Here is a 21,988-nt window from a genome sequence, read left to right as displayed (position 1 = left end):
TGCTTATGTACAGGATGTAGTTTACTGTGTATGAATGAAATCTATACTGACACTGTCCAAACAAAGGGTGCATAAGTTGAAATTTAAGAACAATGACGAAAAGGAGGGAAATGTTAAGTCTAATTGTTGAATGTTGCCATTGTGTTTCTTAAATTTGTACAGTCTTAGTTTAAGCAGTAGGATCAAAGCCATTCCTTTGATTCTGACCACCTCTCCAGCCACTCTGTGCTGGGGGAGGTTTTATTGTAGATACATCCTATCTGAAAGATCTGTTTCTTTTGATGTAAGCTTCCTGGGTTTATGACCCTTTGGTCAGCAGGAGGTAACACACACACACACACACACACACACACACACATATATAACACACACACTTACATACAGTGCCTTGTCTATGTAACCAAAGGGGGGTTGCAAGGGGAGGTGCTTTGTAAACTATTGTTTGAAGATTGTCAATAAAAGGCAGCGAGAGGAGGCCACCATTGGGGTCATTTTCGTGCTGGACACAGACGAGGCCTCCCTTGCGCAAGTAATTGATCGATCGACTGTCTTGTTTTCTTCATGATGAATAAGTCTCTAGAATTAGCGGGGTTTGTGGAAACACAGACCCAACAAACAGCCAGACCAGAAACCTATGAGCCAATCATGTGGTTGCACTGATGCACAGGCTCACAACTGTGTGGCGGGAGGCGTGACAGTCAGTGCTCAGGTGGGAGGAGCCAGAGGCTTTGGACTGAAGCCCCACCCACCTCATTTTTAGTGTGTGAGGGGCAGCCAAACAAAATTGGCATAAAGGTAGGATGACTATAAAGGGGGAGGAGCTAAACCAAATTATACCAGACAGAGGATGAACTGAGGGGCTGCACTGAGGCCAGCATCAGATAAAGAAGGATTACTTTGAACTGTGAATCATGCAAAGCAAAGTCCATGAATCCAAATGTTGAGCCAGACATGAACAGAATATATCTGCTTGAATTTCTCACACAGAAACTTTCTTTAAAAGACTTTTATTCATCTGTGCCGTGACTAACTCCATTCACAGTTTGATGACCTCGGCTTTTCATGTGTCTTGCCAGACATTGCACTATTCACCTCATTTTAACTTCAGACAGATCTCTCTCTCCACACGCTGCCCGAAAACTGTGATTCTCTTAATAAAGCTGAACGACCTCTTTAAGGAGGTTTCTCTATAATTAACAGGACCTGACAAACTAATTAAAACCCCATCTGACGCTGACAGCAGTTATCTCAGAAGATGTGAGAGTAACACAAGCAAAAACTAATTGAAATGTCGCATGCATAATGATGTGGAACGCAGTGTAAATGTATGCATTTTCTATAACTGTAATAACACATTTAAAAAAGTCGTCACACTGTTTTGTGTAGAGATAATGAGCTCAGTAACATCTGGGCTTTTGCTTGGTTGACCTGATGATTTATCAGTTTGTCTTTTTCAAGCTCTTCTGTGTGCTTTGGCGCAGCAGGAAGAGATTTAGTTTAGTGTTGAGTTTTGCTTTGCTTCTCTCATGTCACTGCACTGATGACTCGATTGGGAAACCCTGAGGAACCGAAGCGGGTTTACACCCAGATCCCAGTTACCCACGAGCGTCAGTACTGAGCTCAGAAAGAGTGATACCTGTGTGACATGCTCCTGTGATCAGGTAACTTCTAAGATTCAGTTTTTCTCAACCACCAAATCTACACGTGTGGGGAAAGTGGAGTCACCAACATGCCCACTGTGGGCCATCGGAGCAGCTTCGGTCAGCAAGCATCACCTGAGTTGGGGAGAAGCCAAGTTGTACACTCCGCCGCAGGCATCCTGTCCTCAACATGGGACTAACAGCTATTAAGAGACTACGAGCGGCAAAGTTCCTTAAACACATCGTGACAACCAGCCTGAGACCAAGTCCTGTGCAAAACCACCAAACCATTAGACAAGCTGAACTGTCAGCTTGGAAAGGAAGCTCACCAAGAGTGAGCGACTGGTCAGGGGTTGTCAGTAAGCCAGATGGACAGCCCAGCCAGGGGAGGGATCAACAAGGTGAGGGACCAACCAGGTGAGGGACCAACCAGGGGAGGGCCCAACCAGGGGAGGGCCCAGCATTGTGGAGCCTGATTGGCATTTGTGTTCATTTGTCTCTCTGCTGCTTTCCTGGAGGATGAAGGAACTGATCCATTAACTTCCCCCCACGTCCACCTGACCTAAATCCAACACAACACCTCTGGGATGTTATGTTTCCTCAGACCTGGAGCTCAGTGGTGCTCTGGTCCAGATCTGGGAGGACACCATCTGTTGTCACATTAGGAGCATGCCCTGACATTATCAGGCTTATACACAAGCTCCCGGGGCCCTAAAAACTACTGAGTATCATTTTGAGCTGCTGCAATGAAATATGAACAAATGTGACTCGCCTGCTGCATCATTTTTTCAGCCCTCTGTATTTTGATTATTCACATTCCCAGGTCCATATCAGTATAGATATCCCGCATGATTGTTTTCACGTTGAGGTCTCACGTGTTTTCAAAGCGTTCCTTTATTTTTTTCATCACAGTATTTTTCACTTCACAGATAATGTTTTGAGCTGCTGGTCTCAGTTATTTGCTGCACAAAAACCCCAACAAGGACAAGGCTGCATAATCCACTCTCACTGTGTGGGATACAAGATTATTCCCAAATGTCCGACCTGACTGCTGACGGCGGTGGAACACAAACTACACACCGACCTCATACAGAGCGCAGGTGTCTTTATGGTGTTCTTTCAGTTCACAAGGTCAGAGAAACCACAGGGAGAGACACGAATCCCAGCTGAGGAGAATGATGTATAGCAGTCACATGCACAGGCTGAGTGGGAGAGAGTTATAGACACAGCAGAAGAGGGAATAGGGGAGGTTCTCCACCTCCTCGCGCTCTCGCTGCTGGACTCCCAAACTCAGGCAGCGGGCTACACCCCGGGAGTGAGGGGTATTACTCATGTTGTAGGGACCTAAATCTGTTCACACAATCATGTTATGAGCAGAAAAAGCAAGTCAGCAAAACATAAATCATCACATTTTAATGTGAAGACATATTTTAAGGTTAAGGTAAGTCTCCGAATGAATCTATGATGCACCGTCCTCTGAAATCGTGTGTGTGTGTGTGTGTGTGTGTGTGTGTGTGTGTGTGTGTGTGTGTGTGTGTGTGTGTGTGTGTGCGCGCCTGCACTCTGCAGCTGCTTCCTGTAAATGTCCATTAGAGGAGGAGGGAGAGATAAATCACTGCGTGTGAATCAGTTTGTAAGACTACTGGACGGGCAAACATCCATCCGGTGCCTGGAAATGTGCTGGAAACTTAGAGCTCACACACCCACTCACGGGTCATAATCAGAATATGTAATCAAAGTGTAAAACTGAGAACAATGTGAAGCAGATTTGTGTGTTTGAGATGTGTTTTTGGCTTCATCCTCTCACTAATGTTACAACAAACACATGTGAAGGCTTCTAACTGCTGTTAACGACACTGGATATACAGGATATACTGTGAGGCCACTGTGTGCTCATCATTTCCTGTGCTTAATGGCACTTTGGCAGAGCTGGACTTTGCTTACTCCATGTGTAAGGCTGTTGAAAACAGTGCAGCGCAGGCTCAGCTGGGAACCTTCTGGTCAGCCTGGTGCTGCTGGTGTGATGATGTAGAGCAGCGCTCCCTAACCCCCGGGCCAAAGGCCGGGCCGTGGGAGCTGAGGCTCGGTGTGAAATTTATGGTTTTCAGGGTTTTTATCCTTAACTCGGTTTCCCTGGGTCTTTCCCGTGTTGTAGCTGTGTGTCTTATTTTGAAAGAAATATTTGCACGTTACCATAGCGACCAGAGAGCATTAAGGGGCAGAGAGGAGGATGCATTTACATGTACACACAGGAATATGTATGTAAATACACACACGTATGTGCTCAGACAAAACAAAAATAGAAAATACATAAAATAAAATAGTCTAAATGAAATTACAATGATTAAGTCTGAAATGGAGTAGGAAGAAGTATAACATACGTATTAGTTCTATTGAATCCCACTGTTCATTGTTACCCCTGATTCCCGTCATCACTTACCCCACACAGCAAACAAGAATGAAGGACATGTATTAACTAGAGATGGCACGATACCACTTTTTTATGTCCGATACCGATATCATAAATTTGGATATCTGCCGATACCGATATGAATCCGATATAGTGTTTTTTAATCAACAAAACTGTTTTTTAAATATCTTGCTGCATTTTGTATAAGTTCATACTCAAGTTTAAAACAACAACTACACTAAAGCTATTCTGTTATACCTGTATACAAAAAAAAATATTTCATAGTTCAGCAATACTGATCAATCTAATAAACTTAGACCTACACCATCCTCCCTATTCTGGTATTTTAAAGAGTACTTAGTGTAAATATTAAGCAACCTAACTAATAGGGTTCCAACTCCCAGCAACAACAAAAATAAATAAATAAAAAATAGGGAACCACCCCTCACGCTCCACCTCATGATGCTTAATCAACGTAATCAACCTTAATTTGATGCAGTGTGAAAAAAAATGCACAGAAATCAATTATTTTTCAAGAAATATTAAATAGATTCAACATCTTTCTTCAACAAAATTGCAGACTGCACAGATGGTACCTTCCCAAAGGAAAAAGTACTATAGCTTACTAGGGTATATTAGACTTAATAGTCACTATATACAGTAATTGACTTCTATTCATTTTACATCAGATTAAAACTTTGGGTGTCAGATAATTATTTATTAAAAGCTCGACATTTTAAATGAGAATAAGAAAGAAAAGTATGTCTTTGTGCCCCCTTTTCCCTGTTAATGCCCTATCGGCCCCCCTGGCTAAACTTTGCTAGATCCGCCCCTGCACAGTTACCAGCGTCAGCTACGTAGAAAAAGATCCTCGAGTAGAAAGTAATATTAAATACATTCTAACAACAGCTTATCAAGCTTAAACGTGCTGCTGTTGTTCAGCCGCTGGTTTCCTCTTTCTGGTGCAAAGTGGGCCAAAAGCAAACTAGAGACACGGACTCGCGACAGAAAAGCCGATCAGCTGATCGTTAAGCAGTTTCATGATTGAAGTAGCAGCAGGAGAGGCAGTCGCTTGTTAAGCTTAACGCAGGAATGCTTTACAAACATTCAGAGATGGACTTACACACTTGCTTTACTTCTCTCGGGATAACTTTGTCGGAGATGAAATGCCGGGTTGCTAGCGAAGCTCCAAATGCTATCCAGACCACCGACAGGTCCCGCATGCCACAGCCGCTCTATCACGTGATGCATACTGCTCTGACGTGCTAACGTTCTGAGGTGAGTTACGGCGTGTTGCAAGTTTTGTGAGGTGCTTTCGTGATATTTAATGGATCGGATTACATTTTTTATTTTTCTCCGATATCCGATCCAGTAATTTAGGTCAGTATCGGACCGATACCGATACGTAATATCGGATCGGTCCATCTCTAGTATTAACATAGCTACAGTGATAGATAGCATAGTTACATAAACAATGGCTCATCAACTTTATCAGTTTCACATTCTTCCAAAAGCAGTTTTCGAAACATCTTTATGAGCTGACTAATGCTTGAACGTTGCTGTAGGTCCACAGAAAAACTGTTCAAACGGCAACACAAAAGGTTTTAACCTTTGTTCGAGTCTTCAGGTTTAATTGTCCCCTTCTCTGTCAAAAACATCCTCTGTTCTTTTCCTGGTAACATATTGTATCTGGCTTTGTACATAATTTTTGCAGTTTTATACTTTACAAGATCCATAAACGTCATAAACGTAATGTTAGTGTGGTCTCTAAATCCTGCTTCAGTAATCATCCTGATTGCTTTTTTCATAATGGCTGAAGTGAAGTTTGGTGTGCATTTCCCAGATTTCCACACAGTAAATATGCCAAATATGGCAGTGTAAGTGTACAGTAAAGTACCTGGAGTGATTTGGAAGGCAAAAAATGTTTAGCTTGTACATGCTTCATGTGAGGTTTCCAGCAGATTTTCTTGTCTATTATCACACCCAGAAATTTTGTATGAGAAACTTACTTCAACATTATTTATCAACAATTTCGCTCCAGCATCTTTTTTACAGTTTCCAAACAACATAAATGTAGTTTTATTCAAATTTAGTGAAAACTTGTTTCTGTCAAACCTTGTTTTCAGTTTAATCATTTCTTGTGTGACAAAAAAAGCTGCTGTGAATTCTCTCCAGCACAAACAATATTTGTATCATCTGCAAATGAAATAACCTGTAATATATCAGATGTTTTACATATATCATTGATGTAGAGGATAAACAGCTTTGGTCCCAGCACTGACCCCAGGCACTCTGATAATCGCCAGGCTTCACAAATTGTTGCCTGTCTCTCAAATAACTCCTGACCCACTCTAGCACCACTCCTCTAATGTCACAATACTCCAGCTTATCAAGTAATAGTTCATGATTGTGTCAAAAGCTTTTTTTAGGTCAATGAAAACACCAACTGTCTTTGATCTGTATTATTGGTGATATTTTCAATTAGTTCCATTAAAGCCATGGATGGTGATCTGTTTGGTCTGAAACCACACCGACTGTCCATTATTATTTTGTGTTTATCTATAAATTTGTCAAGTCTATTAATGAAAACTTTTTCCAGTATTTTTGAAAATTGTGAAAGTGAATTTGTGTCTATCTCCCTTTTAAACTGTGGTATTACTTTAGCTGTTTTCATTTGTGTTGGGACTGCAGCAGTTTGTAGAGACAAATTGCAAATGTATGTTAAAGGTTTGGAGATGCCATTGATAACTTTCTTAACGATTTCCATATCAATGTCATCAAAGTCTGTAGACCTGTTTGTTTGTGATTTCCCAACAATATCAATGATTTCCTTTTCTTCTGAACAACACTGAATGAGGATTACGTTCAATGAGTTTATTTCAAGAGGAAGCTGCTCATAAAGTTACACAATTACACAGTAAATTTTTGTTTATTATAAAGGCGAATCCACAGTTTTTGTCTTGGTCGTATCCTTTTATCTTGTTGTATTTATCTGCAGCACCTTAAAGGCCGGTCTGTGACATTAAACCGGTCGGTGGCGCAGAAAGGTCGGGGGCCGCTGATGTAGGGGCTGAGCCTCCCTCAGCCGGTTATGATGCTTCAATAGATTCTCAGGAATATGAGAACAAAGACCTGCAAACATCCATCGTGACTGTCGACGGATGCTGAGGCAGCTCTGGCTCCTGCGTCACATGTTCGATGCTCTGTGGGAATTTACAGTAAAGCGCGACTGTGTGTGTTTAATATTCAACAGTAAATAACTGACGTGTCTTTGGGTTGATGCAGCATGTGTGTGCGCCAACACACTGTGTTATATAATTATATGTTTTTTGTTTAGTGTGTGTTGCTCTGACATCAGCAGGAGCGTCCCTCGGTGCTCAGCAGCCTGCCGGTGTTCCCGGACGCTTCACCGCAGCCCGGCCGTCTTATTGTGTTTATTCAGTAAACAGGGCGATTACATCGGCCCGCAAACTCTCGCTGCACTCCCGGCTCTAATCCACATCTTCATCTGAGCTTTCCTCTACTGAGCTTAAAACAAGAACGAGCTTCGGTTTCAAAATAAGCGAGCATCATCTCACTCTCTGTTCTTCTGAAATCAGACCGTACGCAGAGCGCCCGGCGCCTCGTCCACAGGGTTGCGGTGGTGATTCAGAGACGGGCTGGCACAGCCTTATCTCCTCCGTCAGTCTAGACTGCTGACATCAGCGTTCCACCCTCTCTGCTTTCACATCTCATTAAGGCGCAGCAAAAAAAATAGAGCCATATGTTGGAACGCACAAATACACAAATTTGTACCAAGTTTCATGCTTTGGAACGTTTTCCATGAAGCACGTGGAGTTAAAAACTCGCCCTCGTTCGTTTCAACACATCTGTGTGAAGCTGATCAGTCGCACCGACGGATCCATCCTGGTACAGGTCACAGAGGCTGCAGGTGACTGGAGGTGGGTTTGGATCCAGCTGACAGATCACCTGAATGTGTTGTGACAGCCTTACACTGGGTTTTAAGTGTACAGTAGGCATTTGAGCTGTTTGACCTGAGACATCGTTTCCATCATCATCACAGGCTCTGAAAATGACTTTAAAGCCAGAGGTCTATGAGGAGGGCGCGGCGTCTTATCTGTTTGATCTACATTTTAATGTTCAGATCCTGTCGCCTGTGTAAACATGACTGTAATAAGTCTGTGGCAGGAATCCAGCATCATCATCTGTTCAGGTTGGATAACTGGTGGAGTTAACGTATCTTCACTGAAACACGGTCACGTTTTGCCTAACGGAGGCTCTGCTGTTTATGTACCCGTCGCCATGGTGAATCCTCGTAGCGCAGCTCCACTGATGATGGCACACTTTCATGCACAGACACACAAAGTCGACTGGATGAGTTTCCCGTCGTTCCTGTCCCCGAACTGGGAGCTGATGCAGTGGGAGTTTGTTAAAGCAGCTTTCTGGAGACGTTCCCTGGATCCCAGCTTTGACTGAACCAGCCTCCGGACTTTATCAGCTCAATAAAAGCTTCATTGTTGTTGCTCCGCCTTCGTTTTTGGAGCTTCTTTCAACATCATACCAGAATTAACTGATCGGAACAACAAAACTCGTCACTGTGATATTTCGAGGCAGAATGCAACAAACCACAAGTTTCCCGTGAATTTGTATTTGAATGAAACAGGATAAAACACTGAAGTCGCTGCATTTTATATGAAGTCAGAGGTCAGTGTGGAGAAATATGACTGTAAACTGTTAGTGGAGGCTCATTCGTGACCCTGTTAAAGACGGAGCCGAAGGAACCGCCCACCCTCACACATGAACACACACCCTTCACATGTACAGTAATGATTTAACTAACACCGATCAGTGTGTATGGTGTGTGTGTGTCTAATCGTACTGATGTCTGTGACCAGGCTCTTTACTGCAGAGTCAAATCTGTCTTTGGTTGTTGGAAAGCGCGTGGCTTCAATAATGCACACGCTGTTTGTGGAAGTCATAAAATTGAAATCAGAAAGGTTTTCCAGAAACTCTTCTCTGTGAGCCAATAGGAGCCCAGCAGGTGATGTGAGCCTGCATTGGATATTCTGCTCAAAGGCTGACCGGCAGCCAAGCGCACAAATTACAGAGGACAGAAAATTCAGCTGTAAACACTCCAACGCGTCGCAGAGGCCAAGGCTGTGGTTATTTCTGCTCGAGAGCGTCTGCTGGTGAAGAGACACTGGCTCCTCTGATTATTCATCTCAATCAAACGTCGACATCTAGCAGCTCGAGAGCTTAAAGACAGAACTGCATCTTATGGTTTTGATGTGAGCAACACTTGCTGTTCACATGATGACATCTGTGAAAAAAAAGGTTTTCTTGCTATTTTCCTGAAGATACTTTTTATAAGGGACAGAGTATCCTGCATAAACTGCCATCACTGCTGAACCTTTACCCACGTATGCAGAGCAGAGCTGACAGATGAAGCAAACACACGGAAATCCCCCAAAGCTGCAGTTCCACTAATGTCCAGCAGAGGCTGTTTACAGCCTGATGCACATAGTTTGGTCTCTGTACACAGGGCTGCACATAAGTGGTCTGCAGGTGCACATTCGACATCTTTAAGAGTTCTAAACAAATGTCTGTCCTCCTCCAGAAAATCTTATGTACGCAAACGCGCGTTGCAACGTCTTATCTGGTGCGCGTCTTTTATTTTGACAGCGAATGTGCACCTGCAGAGCACTTATGTGCAGCCCTGTCTATAGACAGTTTCCCCCTTCATGACACCTGTACAGGGGGGAGAATGTTTTTGTAACACAACTGTTTTGTATTAAGGCTTAATGTTTGCATTATTAGGGGCGTGGCCTGACACAGGCAGCTGTAGCTGCTAGTACAGCTATTAAAAAGCAACCCCACCCTTCTTCCTTGACTGAAGAAGCACTAATATTCATGCTTGTGATGCACAAATGCTTCAGCTTTCAGCCCCATCGCTGTATTCTGCTCATGCAGACTGTGAGCTTTCTCCGTGTCTTCGGTGACCTTGCGGTCTCTTACCTTGGGGGGCACGGCTCAGGGTTACAGATGCGGATCATTACCGACGGCCTGCTGGATGGATCGCACAGAGCGTCGTCCACCTCCTCATCTTGCTTCCTGTTCACACACCTCACCACTGCTGTCTGCTTGCCTGGGCAGAGGAAATACAGAAAAATGTTTAGAAGAAGCATCAGCATTTCAGCTGCGAGCATCCGATCGGCAAACCTCACCGGCAGCACACGTGGCCGAGCAGGCAGTGAAGCCTCTGAAGTCCCAGCTGTGCAGGTCGTCAGCCTGGAACAAAGGAGCACCGTGGTCTCGGACTGCGGTGGCTCTGGTACACGGCCCGTGGTTGCAGGGCCTCTCCAGCTGGGGCCTGTCCCCGCCACACTCCTCCTCTGGAAGGTCCACCTCTGTCTTGGTGAAAGTGAGCAGCACCTGACATTTCACCTCCCGAGTTTGCCTGCCAGGGCCGCAGGTGGTGCTGCAGGGGGACCAGGGCCCGGGTATGAATCTGCACAGGACGAGAGCAAAAGTCTCCAATAAGTCCTTCAGTGGTGACGTCACGTGGTCACTTCAATGTCTGCAAAGCTCATTTCCAACCTTTTTTTTGTTACGAGCTTAGCTTGCATCTGCAATTTATTCATTTAACATTTTTAGAGTGTGATGAATATTTTATTTGCACCAAAGACATCACAGTTAACTAAAGCTAAACGTCTTTGGCTTGAATGGACCTTTGCTGGGTGACCACTTACATGTGTGACTGCTATAATCATGCTTACATATGTGTGTTAATCTGTGTGCTCATCATCCTGATATTTCTGGTCACAAAAATAGAAGATAAATTAAATTAGCACACCCACTCTAAACCCACCTTTAAAACCTGAATAACTGATTTGCCAGACGTCCACAGATTCAGTTTTTCAGGATTGTTTTGTCTGCGTATTTATACATATTTCTAATATAAAAGTGTGTTTTCACCATTCCTACACGACAACATGTACGTGTTGTTTCTGTGTCATTGCGTGTTGTATGGTGAGATCATTCGCTTGAGCCTCTCGACTGTAGGCCGTGACATCACCGTGACATCGCCCACTGGTGAGTGGAGCCTCAGGCGGAGCATTTACATCGTTGCCAGCAAACTGGACGTGATGAGCGAGGACGCCGCTCACTCACTGGCTAACAACATGTGGTTGACATGCTGTTTTCCAGAGGGGGCGCCCCCTGCTGGTCACTACAGATAATGCAGGTTTGAGGTACTTTGAGGAAAAGCAGCAGTAAAGGGAGCTTGTTGCTGGGCGGGAACTTTGGGCCAATAAAGAAATGGAAAATTCCAGAGAGGAAATGTTTCTGATAAATTCAACATTAAGTTTTACGTTTCTATAACTGTGACTCAGCTGTGATATGAAGGTTGTTGTATCGTAGCTTCCATATCGAATCCATGAATATCGTGTTGAGTTTCTTTTTTGAATTTCACATTGTCCAACCTCCAAAGATTCATCAATAACGCCTGTCGAAGTGAACGATATTCACAGATCCCAGAGCGAAGCCTGAGTTTGAAAATCATTTGCAGGAAAAATAAAGCATTTGAAGTGATTCCCCTTTTTTCACTCTACAGTCATTTATGGAATCAAGTGAACGCGTAAAACCGGCACACACAACTCTGTCTATGTCCAGCAGATAATATGATGGACAAACACACCGTCGTGCTGAGGAAACAGCCAACGCCGCTGCTGCCTGGCAGTAAAGCGAAGAATAATAACTGGAGCTGCTGACTGACAGATGCACAGCAGGAAATGTGCGACCGTGAGCTTGTTAAGACAAATAAGCAGAGAGATACGTTCCCTGGAGGCCAGACTCTCAGCTCCCTGGAGGGGAGGTGGCATATATTTAGACAGAGTTCTGTGACTGGGAGGTAGGTTAGAGCTCAGTCACCGTCTGACAGGTGAGACGTGCAGAAATAAGGAGGGAAAAATGCAGAATATAGCTGCGATCAGGCTGGATTGATAAAACCACGGTATATGTACACGATCAGCCACAACATTAAAGACGCCTCGTCTGCATGAACAGATCCACCGCACCGAGGCGTGACTGCAGGACTTCTGGGTAATCCTCTGGCGTCTGTGGTGCGTCCCACAAATGATTTACAGGTCTGGGAGTTCATTATCTGTAATGCTAATGCTAACTAGCTTATGAAGCTGCATCCACAGACACAGTCCTGCTATTTCACCCAAGCTGGAGCTCAGACTTCCTGGACAATCTGTTAGTGCGGCTAACCTCACAGCAGCCATATAATGATCCCAAAAAGGCTCCAACAGCACAAACATAGTCCAGATGTGCAGCTCAGGTGAAGCCTGTGTCACCATCCACCTGTCAGTCACAGAGGCCACGCCCCTAATAATGCAAGGGTGTGGTCATGTTTATATCTATGCTGCTGTCGGCTGTGCTGTGCTCAGGTGGAATGGATAAATGCAAAGAGACCCGATGAGCATCGCAGTCGGTGTTAACAGTACGTGTTTCTCCCCTTTAATATGCTTTTTGCAGCACGCGGTGTAATTACCTCGTTTCCAGTATGAGCCTCACATGCTCACCAAATTAACGTGGCTCAGATAAGATTAGCTTGGCTGCGTGCGAAGACGAGTTGTTGGCGCCCGCTGAGGGCGCGTGCACGGGAGGTGTTTCAAGAGCGTGTTTGCAAAGTCTTTGATGAGCAAATGTGTGTCTGCCAAGTGTTTGAGGTGTGTGTGAGCTCAGAATGCTGATGGATCCCAGGGAGGCTATCAGACTGACCAGACCCTGAGCAGCAGGCGATAATCACATGCTTATCATCAGCCGCGGTGGGAGAGGAAACACACCCGGACAGATTCACACAGCCCTGGTGTGTGTGTGTGTGTGTGTGTGTGTGTGTGTGTGTGTGTGTGGGATGATATACCTGCAAAGGGTTTGTGCTACCTGAAAAAGAAGCGTAGACTGTGTCAGAGCGACGTGAAGCTCTTACACGGTGTTTCAAGAGTTCTGGGTTCAAGTTTTACTTAATGAAACAAACGTGCTCCTCAGTATAAAAGCTGAACTCTCATCTACAACAGCATGAGAGTATGGAGACCCCCGATCAGGCGCTCCCCATCTGCTGTAATGACAGACACAAACTCTTCTGCTAAATTCACACTGTCAGGACAAAAAGTCTAAAAATACTTTGCAGCTGTAACAGCCTCGGCTCTTCTGGGAATGCTTTCCACAACATTTCGCAGTGTGTTCATGGGAATGGTTGACCATTCTTCCAGAAGTGCATTTGTAAGGAAGTTTCACAGGTGGCATCAGCACCACGCTGGAGTTCACTGAGCTCCTGAGAGCGAGCCGCTCCTTCACAAACGTTTGCAGGTTTGCCCAGGAGCTTGATTTCATACACCTGCGTCCATGGATGTGATGGAACACCTGAATCGATCATTTGGATGGGTGAGTGAACACTTCTGAGGTAATAAACCTCAGAGAAACAGGCTGTGGTCTCCTCACTCCTCACTTTTCAAGTGCTTCACAAACCCGAACAGTACAGCTAACACATGATGAAGAACACTTACTGCTGAAGAGACCGAGTGAAAGAGCACAGTTTATCCTCGTTTTACCCAACACCATACTCTGAGCTTTTGTTCTGTCACCGGTTAGCTAGCATAACCTAATGTAGGACTAGCAGTAACCCACCAACCAAGTCAGCCACCTCATGTCATGTGTGAGCGTGACGTTTTTGGTGCAGGGCTCCAGGGTCTACAGGAGGTTAACTGACCTGGATTTGGTTTAATGTGCACATGCAGCATGATGAAAGCCATGATTCTCTATGGACGAGTATCAACAAACTAATACGTCCCGTTTTCAGTCACAGGACGTCGGAGGCTGAGTACTGAGACGCAGCTGCTGTCCTGGAGGAGACAGGAGGTCTCTACACAACCTTCTGATGTCTTCTCTGTCCAGCAGCTGTAACGGGTCATAAATTACATATTGTTATAATTACATGTGTTCTAGTACCCAAACCGTCTCTTCCAACCCTGTAAAAAAACACATATACTGTATATTTAGCCACCCTGATGTTCCCGATCGCGTGTTTTTAGTTCCATTATTGTCATCATGGTGTCTGTCTTTGCTAGCTGCTCTAAATGTGCTGCATATGTGTTATAGGCACAGTCAATGCTAGCATGAACAGATAATTCCTGCTAGCTTGGAAGTTGGTTGCATTGGGTTGTAGGAGCTGGAGCGAGCAAGTTGGAGGTCTTTCTTTCTTTTTAGCTTTCATCGTCAGACACAACCAGGAACACACCGGTTACACAGCCACCAACTTAATCCAGGAGAACAATAACTTATAACCAACCTCAGGCCTGCGTGAGGATTATTTGAGGAGAAGAGTTCTCCAAACACGACTTCCTCCTGAATCACCCAAACTAAGACGGCTTGGATGAGTTCAAGGAAAAATTATTAACAAATGCTGTTAACTGAGCTTCTGCTCAAACTGCACGATTGACTCGCAGGGGTTAGAAGTTCGTAGGTCACGATGCTCTGATGCGACCTGAGTGCTCACACTGTGCGTCCATAACATGAAGCTTATAACAGAAAATCTGTCGCTCTCTCTCTCTGTCTTTCACTCACACAGACACACCACCACCATCAACTTTGCTAAATTGCTAATGAAAAACATTGATCAGCTGTGGTTGAGCAGCATGTAAATCCAACTATTTTCATGGTTGTTGTGGTCGTGATCATTTTGTGAGGCCATATCAAAAAGGCTCGGATGAGCCAAAGTCCTACAAGTTGTGCCTCCATCGCTTGTGTCCAGATCACACGCCGCCGTGCTGCTCTGTCTTTTCACTTTCATTTCTGTGTTTGTGCATGCGCAGTGTGCGAGGCTGCGGTGACGCCCTCACGACGGCCGCCAGGATTTCAAACAGGTTTGATTTTCTTACGACCGAACGATTGATGATCGGGAGCTGGTCGTGAGGTGTTAATCGCTTCTCGTTATCCCACGTATACTACACGATGCACGACACACGATGAAGGCGAAACTTGGGCCGATCCCCAAAACGGTCGCACGACTGAAAAATCGGCTCAAAATGAGCCAAAAATCACAGAGTGTGAGCCCAGCATACACAGAGAGGCTCTGCCCAGGTGGTGGGATCGAGCTCAGGGCCTTCTTGCTGTGCTCGTGCAGCAGTGCTAATCAAGCGAACTATAAAGATCAACAATGTTTTTGACCAGATTGTTATCGTGATTCTTAAATGCTTCTGATTCCTCACTGTTATATTTGCTGTTATATAAATAGAACTGAAATACACACAAATGTGTGCAGTGATAAACTAGAACACATCTGTCACCATGCAGCACATCTGTGCAGAGCTTTCTCTAACACACTGCTATGATGTGCTGTAGTAACTAAGGACTGAATGAATGGAGCCACCTTTGAATGGATCAGGTGTGTGTGTGTGTGTGTGTGTTGTAAAGTCAAGATGCGTTGTGAAAGCAGCTGATAACAGCAGAGTTAATGAGGGGATGATTCGTATTTATGAAAAGAAGACAAGCTGTTTATTAAAAAGCACTGAAGTGTGTTGGAGAGCAGACGATAACTCTGACAGTGTCGCATCCTGAGCTCACAGGATGTTTGCTTCTGTCTTCAAACGCGTCTGAGCGACTGTCAGAATGTGTGTCTGCACTCACGTGGGGTTTTCTGTAGCGGTGTAGTGCTCCTCCAGCTCGTGGGCTTGTTTCGACCAGGGAAGCTTCGCCTCCACCGGCAGGGACTCTGACAGAGAGACAAAAAGTTAGAAAGACGTCTGACACAGCCGTTCACCATCAGCTGCTCCGAGCTCGGCCGCAGCTCAGAATTTTGTTTCTTAGGAATAAAAAGTTCAGCACTGGAAATATTTTTGCTACTGTGGTACTTTAAAAAAAAAAACGTTTTCCATTATCACAGCAACAAGTCCGTCAGACTCAGTCTCACATTAAAGGACATCTACTGACAGCTGGGAGGGAGGCCGGCCTCCAGATGGATGTTATTTAACCAAGACACACATTTCATCCTCACATTTATCTCCCGTCTCTCATAAAGTTCACAAGACAGATTTAAATATTTGCTAAAGACCCTCCTGTGCTAATCATTTTATACAGTCCACTGTACAACGAGTGTTTTCCAATGAAATCACATTTACAGCTATAATACCACACACACACACACACACACACACACACACTACTAGCTTTTAAAGAATCCAGCAGTTTAACAAGGAGGGAAGTTTGTTTGTGGTAGAATAGGGATCATAATTTACGTCCACGGCTGATGCAAAAAGACCTGTTGTCATTAGAGGGGTTAGGCTTTAAATACAAAACACACACACACACACACACACACACACACACACACACACACACACACACACACACACACACACACACACACACACAGCTAATAGGCTCAGCATGACTGCCAAAGAGTCCTGAGTCACACACAGCAGAAACAAATGGAACAAAACTATTAAAACATCTCATAATGTTCGTAAAATAAACATTTAAATTTAAAATGCTTCTCAGTTGTGGTCTTAGCTTATTTTAGCTTATTTTAAAACACACACACACATTCTTGTTTTGCTATTTTAGTGAGGACATCTCATTGACATAATGCTTTCCCTAGCCGCTTACCCAAACCATCAAAAATGGATGCATAACCCAAACCATAACCTGTAACCCTGACACTAAAACCACATTTTGAGTCTCAGAAATACCTTCAAACTCATTATACTAACATTCAAATTTTTGGTCCCCACAAAGATGTCTAAACAGGTACACACACACACACTGCTGTAAGTCATCAGTGTCCCACCTCTGGGCTTGTGGCAGGCCACGGGGACCAGGCAGTCCTCCTTCACGTGAGGCTTGAGTGACGGTGAGCAGCCTCCGACGTGCTGCCCGCGGTGGTCGATGCACAGAACCACTCGGTAGCGCAGCCCTCGGCCACACGTCACCGTGCACTGCGACGGGACGGTAACACACACACACACGTTACCTCACAAATGAATTAACCATCTTCAGTAATTAAGGCTGCATCAAACTCTTGCTGTCAGTGAATCGAGCGCTGACTGACGCGTTGGTCACTGAGCGTTTGAACATCTCTGATCCAGAAACGCTTTAACTGCTTAGACACAGTCAGAGTCTGACCTGCTACTGCAATGGTTTGTTTTTAGACATGCACCACATCCAGTGAGACGTGTGATGTTTCTACAAAACACCCTGTTATAAATGCAAAGCAGTAGTAAACAGCGTAGTGGATGCTGCTTGGTAAATCACATAAATGTTCCCCGGTGAGGAAATCGTGAAAGATTTTGTTTTGTAACCTTACAGCAGGTTTGATTATACTTCAATTACATGTGTTGGTGTGAGTCTTACTGCAGCTGAAACCAGTTTAATAATTCAATATTTGTCATTTTGTCATTTCCAAGTACTTCAGCGAGTGCCGGATATTAAGTTTCGACTAACATGTTAAACATCATACATGCAGAACAAAACCACCGCCAACAATATTAATAACAGGAAGTGTCAATGAATGTCCAGGGATGAAGATCGTGAGTCTGACACAGGTCACATGACTTCTATGAGCCTGCCTGTGTTAATTTATTCATTTAAAGTGGATTCATTATCATTTCATGTTCAGCTACTGAAACCACTGACCTGTGACCACTCCATGGCCACCCACTGGGGGCAGGCGAAGGTGTTGCAGATCTGTCGGGCGACAGGTCGCGGGGAGTGCGTGCACTTCCACTCATCCACCTGGGAGAACTGCCCGTGGGCGTCCTCCTCCACACACAGCACACTGCGATCCTGCCAGCCCCCATTTTCACCACAGGACACTGAGCACTGGGTCCAGGGGCCCTGCTCCCAGCTGTGCACACACAGAAGAGGCTAAATGAGTTTTATGTACCCAGATACTGAGTAAGGTGGAGGTGAGGAGGGGGCAGAACCTTCCTGCATAGAAAGAAACACCTGGAAGTGTGGAGGACGTGATTCGGCAGCGAGGTCAGCAGCACCTGTGACAGGCAGCGCACGGAGGTTATTACAGTGCTTTAAAATCACTCGACTTCAAACCAGAGAACAAAAAGATCCTCTCCTTCCCCCTGTCCTCGCTGCTTTCATGTCTGATCGAAAGGTCACCTTATTTCATAAAAGCTGTGAGAATAATCTTAATAAGTAATGATGTAATAACATTTATGCACCAACGTGGAACATGTCTGAATCCCGTTCCTTTCCCCTGGAAGCCTCGTGTGGATCAGTGCAGGCCCAGATCCGACACATCCAGGTGGGAACACGAGGGTGGGGGGAGACGGAGAGGCAGGAACGTGTCACCTGAAATACGAAGCAACTCTGACACTTTTCCACAGCTAATGTCGATTCCACTTTACACTTATGTAAGCTATAGATTCAGCACTCAGTGAGTACAAGCACCCCGTTACACTCTGTCACACAGAAAGGAGGTCAGGGACATTAACGAGGCCATTTCAGAACAATTAAGACTGCAGGACTCTGTCTCATTATGTTGTAATTAGATAAGTGCGGTGATTAATAGTCTGTCTCATTGCAAGTGGTGCATCAGCCTCGATAGACTGCAATCAATGCGCGTTCCACATCCGACGGCTTTTAGAGCTGGAAGCATCACTGCACTGCATAACTGTCTTTCTCCAGCTCCTTTTTCAAACCAGGCTGTCTGCAGCCACGCTCATTATGCAACCCTGCTGACAATGACAACGATGTCTAATGCTTCTAATGCAGTCCAACAAAATGCTGGAGATTCGCACACTGCACAGAGTTCAAAGGTAGGTCAAAGGTTAGAGTGGCTGATGGGTGCACACAGTTCAGGACTGGGGGTTTATATCTGCTGCACGGTGTGTAAGTCAGTGGGAAACTGAGGCTACACTCATAGAGATGCTTTCATCTACAGTGCACAAAGTTTGCAGCTTTAAGTGTGTGCTTCTGGAAAATACACACATTTTAAATGAAGCTCTTCAGAATATCTACATTTATAAAAGGTGAAGGTGAAGCTAACAGACAGCTAGTAGAGGCCACGCCCCTAATAATTAGGGGTGCAACGATACACAAAATTCAGGTTCGATATTTTTTCGATACAAAAAAAATGTTCATGCCTTTTTAATTTGTCATTTATTAAAATTATAAATATATATTTTCACTCAAAAGTACAGTTTTTAAATTTAATGTTGCTGAAACAACAAAGGGATAAAATAATAAATCTATCTGATCGAGGAATCCCTCATCTTTGGAAAAGAGAGTTTATTACAGAGAAATGGCTCTGTCAAAATAAAAGCTATACTATACTCTTCTTCTGGGCTATATTCTCAGCAGCATATTAAACATATCAGGTCCCCATAAGGAGAATCCTGTGCTAACGGCTGTCTAAATGACTCGGGTAAAGTTTGTAGCATGCGTGCTTGTTGTTTTTGTCTGCTTCCACTTGTCTTTGCACTAGGATGATGTCAGCGTAAATGTGCAGTCATATTCGTTGTGTTCCCACTAGTGCTGTCAGTGTTAATCTGAAATGACGTTAACGCCACAACACGGCAAATCTCCGTTAACGAGCTACCGCGGATCGCCCCTTGCATGGGGCTGGACGGCCAACACGTTAACGAGCTAACTGCGCTAACGCAGTAGTTCCCACCCATGTAATTGAGCATTGCGTGGCAAATCCAACATACTGTTTTACTTTTGTCCATGACGCGCTTACCTTCAGGGTCATACGTCACATGAAAACCTAAATAGTTCCAAACGCCAGATCTGAATGAGGGTGGGGGAGGTTCAATTTGCCATGTTGCAACGAGCTTAGCTAGCTTGCTAGCTTGCCCTGCGCTCAGTGAATCTGCGTTCAACTACTCCGCCTAGGCTGCACTGTCGAGCGCAGATCCACTGAGCGCTCAACACAGACAGCATCGTCAGAAGGAAAGTTGATCAAATAAATGTTGTATTGTTCGATACATATGCGTACCGAACCGAAAGCACTGTATCCAACGGTTCAATATCAATACGAGTATTGTTGCACCCCTAATAATAATGCAAACTTTAAGCCTTAATAAGCTTTAAACAGGTGAGTTATAAAACCATCCTCCCCCTGTACAGGTGTTATGAAGGAGAAATGACCCACAGAGACCAAACAGTTTGTTTCTGCTGTGAAGTTTTAACATGGGAGTCTATGGGGACTGACTCACTGCTGCCTCTGCTGGACGTTAGAGGTACTGTAGGCTTTGCCACTTTTAATTTTGAGGCTCTAAATATGACACCATCACGTCAAAAATAATAAGCATAATTCTCTCCTCTGTTAGAGCGTAACAGTCACCAGTGAGACCAGCGCAGCAGTCGCTGAGCGAGACGAGCTGGAACTCCACATGCATGAACTTATATTTGGGAGGAACTACATCCAAACTTCAAACACAAACGGTGGAGCTCTCTCTCCCTAAAGAACAGAAAAGAGTGAAGACGAGAGAGGCTTTTGTTGATTGAAGGGTAACGCTGTGGAACACCACGGAGGAACTCTTTCATTTTTCCCACGATTGAAGATGAAAAGTCAGACTTTTGTGGAAGGAGGATTTTTTTTTTAAATAACTGTATACTCTCAGAAAAAAATCATCTTAGCAAAAACTAACAAAGTATTTTTAACAAAAGTTATGACTGAAAATCTGATCGCAGTGGTTTGAGCGTCTTGTGTGAGGCTCTAATGTAATTTATTTTTACTTTCGAGTGCATCGAGGTTCGTTTAACACTTTGATTTTATCTCAAGAGTTAGAGGTACTCACCGAGGCAGAGGCTGGAAGCGGTCATGAGGCATCACTGCTTTGAATCCATCACTGCAGGAGACAAATGTGATAGTGATAACCACACAGCAGCATATCTAACATATATAAACACTGTTAAAATCACTATCAAACACATTCTGTCATATTTGTTTAATCCATCATTAAAGCTCCTTTAATAATAAAGGTTCTGACACAGCTCAGGTTACACTCGTGTTCACAATCTGCTTTGTGCGACCCCAATAAACCCCCAAAGACAAAACGAACCATTATAAGAAAGACATGAGCTCATTTTGAATTTGAAGGCAGCAACACGTCTCTCGAAGCTGGACAGCTCCTGTGACGGTCTGTGAGCTGAGGAGAGCAGCTGCAGGGGGACGATGTCCCGTTCTGGTCTGATGGAGGACTCTAGCTGCTCTGCTTCGTCCTGTTGTTGCTTTCATGATGCTCCAGATGTTCTCAGCTGGTCAAAGATCTGGGCTGCAGGCGGGCCGGTTCAGCAGCTGGACTCCTCTCCTATGAAGCCGTGCTGCTGATTTAACATCGTCCTGCTCAAACATGAAGGCCCTCCCTGAAAATCTAGATAGATCTGACCTCCGATCAGTTTCCACTTTGCTTCAGTCCATTTTAAAGGAGCTGTTTCCGGCCACATCTGGCTTCTTCCCTGCATGACGGAGCTTTAACCTGCACGTGTGGACGGCAGGCTGAGACACGTCACTGCCATCAAATTCAAAATGAGCTCATATTTGATATGAAATATTAAAATCTGTCAGTTTAAATATTTGATATGTTTTCTGTGTTCTGTTGTGAATAAAATATGTCTTTATGTGATTTGTGAACCATCGCATTGTGTCTTTATTTCCATTTTAGGCAGCGAGCCGACCCTAACAGATGCACAGACTCGTGCATCTGTTAGATCATCTGAATGAAGACGTGTGCATGCACTCAACTGGATCGTTCTTCTTTTTTTTCAAAATATGAAAATATTCCTCATTGATGTCAATGAAACCACTATGGGGGACGCTGGTATTTGATCCAGGAAGGCCAATAGCTCCCAGTTTCAACAGCGGGGCTCGCGTGCTGTGGTGTCAGCGTGCCAGATTTAAAAACGTTGACGCTAATCT

General features: G+C 44.5%; 1 protein-coding gene and 1 long non-coding RNA gene across 5 annotated transcripts in view; one reads left to right on the top strand and one right to left on the bottom strand.

Moving 5' to 3' along the window:
- The window catches only part of adamtsl3 (ADAMTS-like 3), a 207,539-nt gene that overhangs the window by 41,146 nt on the left and 144,405 nt on the right, over positions 1 to 21,988 (bottom strand). For all 4 annotated transcript variants that reach the window (XM_014411197.4, XM_014411201.4, XM_024803595.2 and 1 more), the window contains 6 exons: positions 20,868 to 20,918; positions 17,743 to 17,953; positions 16,898 to 17,045; positions 15,739 to 15,823; positions 10,275 to 10,558; positions 10,066 to 10,195 (listed from right to left, as the gene is read on the bottom strand). In XM_014411197.4, the coding sequence (XP_014266683.3) occupies positions 10,066 to 10,195; positions 10,275 to 10,558; positions 15,739 to 15,823; positions 16,898 to 17,045; positions 17,743 to 17,953; positions 20,868 to 20,918 (909 nt within the window). The remainder of the gene's footprint in view (positions 1 to 10,065; positions 10,196 to 10,274; positions 10,559 to 15,738; positions 15,824 to 16,897; positions 17,046 to 17,742; positions 17,954 to 20,867; positions 20,919 to 21,988) is intronic.
- LOC143418656 (uncharacterized) lies at positions 18,658 to 21,697 on the top strand. Its single transcript, XR_013098680.1, has 3 exons — positions 18,658 to 18,881; positions 20,194 to 20,306; positions 20,397 to 21,697. It is a non-coding gene; the product is annotated as an uncharacterized LOC143418656 (long non-coding RNA).

Source organism: Maylandia zebra, linkage group LG1 (assembly GCF_041146795.1).
Source record: "Maylandia zebra isolate NMK-2024a linkage group LG1, Mzebra_GT3a, whole genome shotgun sequence".
Lineage (NCBI taxonomy): Eukaryota > Metazoa > Chordata > Actinopteri > Cichliformes > Cichlidae > Maylandia > Maylandia zebra.
This window is presented reverse-complemented; position numbering and strand designations above follow the sequence as displayed.